Here is a 6,326-nt window from a genome sequence, read left to right on the forward strand (position 1 = left end):
CTCTCTCATGCTTTAGAGGAAAAAGAAAAAAAGAAATGCAATTTTAGAAAATTACCAAACTTACCAACTAGAAAAGAACTTTATTATTAGGGCTTTGAGGGGGTGAGACTTTGGGGGCTTGAAAGGCTATGTGGAGACTAAGTGGTATAGGAGAGATCAGATTTTTGTAAAAGTTCAAAAACACCCTCAATAATTTTTACTTATGACACTTCTACCCTTTCATTAACTGATTAATCTAATTAAAAAAAAATCATTAAATTAAAAAAAAACTGAAAATCAAAATCATTAAAAGAAAAAGAAACCGTCCCACCACCACCTCTCTCTTTTCCTCCTCCTTCTTCTTCTTCCCTTACTCCCCCCTTTCTGTTTTCATTCTTCTTCATCTATCATTCTTCGTTTGAAACGATTAATCGTCGATTCAAAAAAATTACGTCGTCGATTAAACTCATTGTATAAAAGCATGAAAGCAAAGGAAAAATTAGGTCATTCTTCGTCTAATCAAACTCCTATTGAAGCAGAGAAACCAACTTCAACTAATGAAGTGGTAAGTGAAGATGAAGAGGAATTGAATGAAGGAGATGGACCAGCCTCCCAGACTCCTGAGATGACAGCAATAAGGTATGAATCGAGATACCCACTGTTTATTTAAGCTCTTTCTCGATCTTTCAGTTGGTTTCGAAGATTTTAGGTCTGAAAAACAGTTTCAGAATTTGATTACGGCTGGGAGTTCTTTGATTCCCAGCTGTAAATATGTATCACGGTTGGGATATGTTGAATACCCAACCGTTTAATTGTAACACGGTTGGGAGATATAAGAACTCCCAGCTGTTTTAATTTTCACGGATAGGAAATTGTTAAATGCCCTGCCGTAATTATGGTCGATGCGTACGAGATAAATTATTCCCATCCACAAAGACTGAATCACGGCGTATATGTCTCTGAGTTCGAATGCATGTTTCAGCGGTAGTGGTAACGTCTAGGTTTTGTTTTCCGTAATTGGTTTTCCAAACCGTAAATATTAGTTTCCTAGCTTATTTTATTAGGCGGCTAGGTCTTCGTATCCGTAATATGAGAAAACAATGATAAGAAAAAAATCCCAGCCGTTATGGTTTTTACGGCTTGGTCGATAAATCAACTTCCATCCGTTATTATATTTGCGGCTGGGATTTTCTATTTATCCTAGACGTTTTTTATTTACGTCTTGGACTTTTGATAATTATCCCATCCGTAATTCTGTTTTCGTCTGGAACTTTGTACATATCTTAGCCGTTGTGACTTATCTTCTTTTGCATTTTGGTCTGGTTTGTCTTTAAACAGAAAAGAAAAAAAGAGGAAAAGAAGATCAGTAGAAGTAACACCTTATAGTTAGACGACTCCGCAACCTTGTCACGGAAAACCATTGGGTGCAAATGCAAGTAAAACAAGTGAAGGTGTACTTTCTATTACTGGAGGAAATGATGGTGTTTCTCTTACTGGAGGAAATGAAGGTGGAGGTGAGACTGTAGGAAATGAAGGTGGAGGAAATCAAGGTGAAGTTGTTTGTGGAACAAATGAAGGTGGAGGAAATGATGGTCTTGCTGTTACTGGAGGAAATGAAGATGGAGGAAATGAAGGTGGAGGAAATGATGATGTTGCTGTTACTGGAGGAAATGAAGGTGTAGGAAATCAAGGTGTACTTGCTATTACTGAAGTTGGCACTTCTAATGGTTCTGCTATTGATAAAGGTAAAGCAGTGATTCAGGAGGACAAGAATGATGGAAAAAAGAAGTATCCACCAAAGGAAAATGTAAGAGAAATCATTGATGCCATGGAGTTTATACCTAAGAAGGGTAATGGGAGACCTTGGGGTGAGCCAAGAGATCATTCCGTCTTGATGGGTTACGAGTCTTCATGGGCTGCTAGACTCTGTGCTGCAAAGGTAATAAATCAAACCTAATATATGTTGTTTTCTAGCGACGACGACTCGGATACTCCGCCCCGTCAACAAGCTCCATCAAAGCAAGGGAGAGGCGGTAAAAAAGGAGGAACAAGTGTTAAAGGAACAAGTGCTAAAGGCATAAAAAAAGGAGGAACAAAGGGAGGTCATGCTGGAACAAGTGCTGCTCGTGGTGGAAAAGGTCGAGGTGGAACAAGTACTCGAGGTGGACGTGGTGGAGGTAAAAAGACTCCACCTCAAGGTGCCAAAGGAAAAGGAGGTAAAAAGGCGAGAGTTGTTGAACCGGTGTCGGTTGACGATTTGGATGAGTTTCTGAACAAGTCCACGGGGGAGGACTCAAGTGAATCAAGTGAATGACAATCTACTCGTTTTTTAGTATTTTATTTCATCGATATTTTTTTAGCCTTTGACATTTTAATGTTTTTAGTTGTTTGGTTAAGGATTGAGATGGATGCATTTTTATAACTTTGCATTTATGAATTAATTTTTAGTCTTTCAATGTGTTTAATCTAAGAAAAATGAGGAAAAAAACAACATCTTAGTTTTTTTCAGGCATTTTCGGATAGGTCGATACTTCAAAAAACCTAGCCGAAAATTCCTATAAATCTTGAAAAACAATCTTTCATAACCATAAAAATAACAACGGTTAGGAATTCCCAGCCGTGAAACTCAAAACAGTAAGGAAACCCATCCGTAGGAGGTTCACGGTTGGGAAACACCTAGCCGTTTTTTGGTCTGAATTCTCGGAACTACAATGACTTATGTTTACGGCTAGATATCCAAGCCGTGTTGGAATCAAGGTAGGGAATTATTAAGTCTTGGTCGACCTAGACAATTCCTTGTCGTTAAACTCCACACGGTTAGGAAACCCATCCGTGGTTGGTTACGGTTGGGACATTCCTAGCCGTTTAGTACTATGATAAACCCACCCAAAAAAGGCTCCTAGAAACGACTACATATCCAAGCCGTAATGTTGTTCACGGACAGGAATCCCATCCATTATTCTGCCTAAGTTAAAAAATCAGAATTTCGGCCGGGAATCCCAACTGTAACTCTGACAGACCACCAATTCTGCAAGGAAACAGAATTACGGCTTGGTATACCTAGCATTTCCCAGCCGTAATTCGCTATAATTTCACTTGTACCACTTCAAATCGGCTAGCTTTTTGAATTTTGAAAAATAGATCCGTATGAAGACTAATCTATAGAAGGTTCTAGTTGTTCAACCACCTATTTAAACTTGAAATAACTTGTTCTCCATATAACCGCCCATTCCAAATCAAAATCACACCTACAAGCTCTAGAAAAACTCCTAATAACTCAATGCAATATACTCAAAGGATAAACCCGACTTTAATTTGGATGAAGACTTATCTCTTTGTCAAAATTTTGTGCTATGCTATCCAAAGAAGGGAGAAGAACGAAGGAATGGTGGTGTACCAAGTCAATCTTATTGTAAGACAATTTTTGAAAATTTTTGTAGTGAAACAGGTAACTCTAACAACCGCAATGGGATTGAATTGTATCTTCGATTCTCAAACATACGCAAAAAAGTGGAAGAGTATATGGCTTTACTTCCTATGTGCAAGCAACTTCGACTTAGATGTGAGACTGATGAAGAAGTTGTTGCTCAAGCTAACAAGGAATGGAGAAAATGGAAAGGTTATAATTTCAACTTCGAAGCTCAAATGACCATCATCACAGATTTCTTGATACATCAGAAGGGATGTTACTAAAACCAACTTTGTAATGGGGATATATTAAGCATGTAATGAGTTTTATTGCGGTCTAGTTAATGAAAGTATCAGTAATTTTCAATCGTATTAATAATTCATGTTGAATCCACAAAAAATTTCAACTTTCAAATGAAAGTTTGTATACCCAGCCGTTTTGCAGACTCAGGTCATTCATGGAATAATTACGGCAAGAAGTTCGTAATGTCCCGTCCGATATTTTTAATCATAGATGGGAGTTCCTAATATCCCAGATGTTTTAGTTATTTACTTCTTGGAATTCTTAATATCCCAACCGTTATGTGGTGTTTCGGCCGAGTCGACAAGTTTACCCAGCCGTTACTGCAAAAAATTCCAGATTTTCGACGTATTTGAACTTATAAAATTGATGTCGGGAGTTGATTATAAGGTTATCTTGAGTTTTGTCATGAAGGGTTTCGTCATTTGTATTTAAAATTTGTCAATTTTTTTTCCAAAATCAACATTTATCCTTCTTCAAGACACAATAAGATCAAGTTTTGATTTTCATATGATTAGTGTTTTGACTAGTCTAATCGATTCACTAAGACTGATTAGTTAGCTTAATCAATTTAATTAGCACTAAACAAATGAAGCGTAGATTAGACACTAGAGAAAAATATAGATAAGGGGTCCTATGGGTTGTTATTTCATGACTCCAAAAAGCCTCCAAAAACCCATCTGTTTTAAGCCCCAATAATAGGATTCCTAGAAAAACCATCTAAAATATGAGCGTTTAAAACGAAAATGGTTACCTTCAGAGGAATATATCCTCCAAGATAAATCCTGAGTAAGAGAAATGATAGAACGCTCTCCACCATTCCCATTCTCAATCTCAATGGTAAGCGTAGAATTCCTGTATAAAAAATTGATATTTTTGTGAGTCTCGCACATGTGTATAGTTATAGCCGAGACCATAACAGTTTAGTCCAGTGGAAAAAAAAACGTTGTCTGAGAACCATGTGGTTAGCACAGTGGATTACTCATCCTCTCTCCATATGAGAGATCCGGGATCGATTCCCGTTGTTTGCATCTAATGAGTGCAGCTGCAATAGCAGCAGGGGTTAAGGGATGGGGCAGTGGGGCCCGCATAAAAAAAAAAACATTTTCTGTTTGGTCCATAATTGCTTGAAAATATCAAATGGAATAAAATGACCTTTTATATTGTTTCAGCATTAATTTTCGTAAATCTTCTATTCCCATAATAATTTGAGTACATGCTCTCTGATGAACTCTGAACTTCCTCCTTATTTTCGTACAGGAGTTCATTCTTTCAAATGAACACCTAATCAAATCAAAACTAGAACAGGGTTCATTCTTTAAACTGAACGCCCAACAAAACTTCATTATTATGAACAAAAAACAAAGTCCATTCTTTTAAATGAACATCTAATCAAAGTTCTTCTAAACAAAACTAGAACAGAATTCATTCTTTAAAATGAACACATATCAAAACTTCGTTATTATGAACAAAAAAATATAGTTCATTCTTTCATATGTACACCTAATGAAACCAAAACTAGAACAGAAGTCATTCTTTCAAATGAACACATAATGAAAGTTCATTATTATGAAAGAAAAACAGAGTTCATTATCTCAAATGAACAACTAATCGAAATAAATTAAATCAAAAAATAGAACATAGTTCATTCTTAAAAATGAATACATAACAAAAAACAAAGTTCATTCTTTCGAAAGCACCCCAAATCAAAACCAGAACTAAAACCAAATCTGAAAGAAGTAGACAATCTTCATCTTCTTTGAGAGCAAATCAAATCTTCGTTATCTATAAATCAATCTTCAAATCTTCTGCCCAGTAAATAAATCTTCGTTATTAATCTTCATCTTCTTTAACAGCAACAGAAAAGAACGCAGCAATATAAGAATAAGAAAAACCCTGAAAAAAAACAAGACCCAAAAAAACAAATCTTCATCTTCGTTATCAATCTCTGTAAATATTCATCTTCATAATCTTCAAATCTTCATCTTTGTTATCAATCTCTGTAAATCAAAACCTTAAAAAAGCAAATCTCGTAAATGCAGCAGAAGAAGAAAAAACAGAGAGAGAGAAAGTAGATCCGAAAAACAAATAGGAAAGAGAAAGTAAACCTGAAAATGATTTCTTCTTTAATGATTTAGTATATATGGTCCTAAAAGGGTATTTTAATAATCAAAAAAATAGATTTTGCATGGATATTGTCCACCCTAGGACCAAACAATAATATTAGGACCAAACAATAATATATATTTTAACAAAGGACCAACCAGACATTTGACCGAGTCAACAGGACCAAACTCACTCATTTATATTAGAATCCTATTAGGCAAAGCACTATGGTGCAGGGCATCCCTTCTCTATCCCTCAAATGTAGGGAAGGGATATGGGTCACAAGGAAAGCCTCACTATGGTGTCCTTTTATCCCTTCCCTACATGATACAGAAACTGAGTTTCCGTGTCAATATAGAGTTTCCGTTTTTTTTTTCCCGAAGTTTTTTTTCCGTTGGAATATATTTGTTTGGGTAAATAAAGATAATTAAGAGTAAAAAAAAGGAGATATAATACGTAAAAGATAGATGTAATAGGTACAAAAAGAGTGAAAAAGGAAAGTTTTAGGGTAAAACTAAAAAAACCAAAAACG

At 35.8% G+C, this 6,326-nt stretch overlaps 1 protein-coding gene across 1 annotated transcript; it reads left to right on the plus strand.

Moving 5' to 3' along the window:
* Positions 1 to 1,939: 1,939 nt before the first annotated feature.
* LOC113326390 (rRNA 2'-O-methyltransferase fibrillarin-like) lies at positions 1,940 to 2,293 on the plus strand. Its single transcript, XM_026574128.1, has one exon. It carries the CDS (start codon positions 1,940 to 1,942, stop codon positions 2,291 to 2,293), a length of 354 nt encoding a protein of 117 aa, XP_026429913.1.
* The last annotated feature ends 4,033 nt before the right edge of the window (positions 2,294 to 6,326 follow it).

The sequence above is a fragment of the Papaver somniferum genome, unplaced genomic scaffold (assembly GCF_003573695.1).
Source record: "Papaver somniferum cultivar HN1 unplaced genomic scaffold, ASM357369v1 unplaced-scaffold_10, whole genome shotgun sequence".
Lineage (NCBI taxonomy): Eukaryota > Viridiplantae > Streptophyta > Magnoliopsida > Ranunculales > Papaveraceae > Papaver > Papaver somniferum.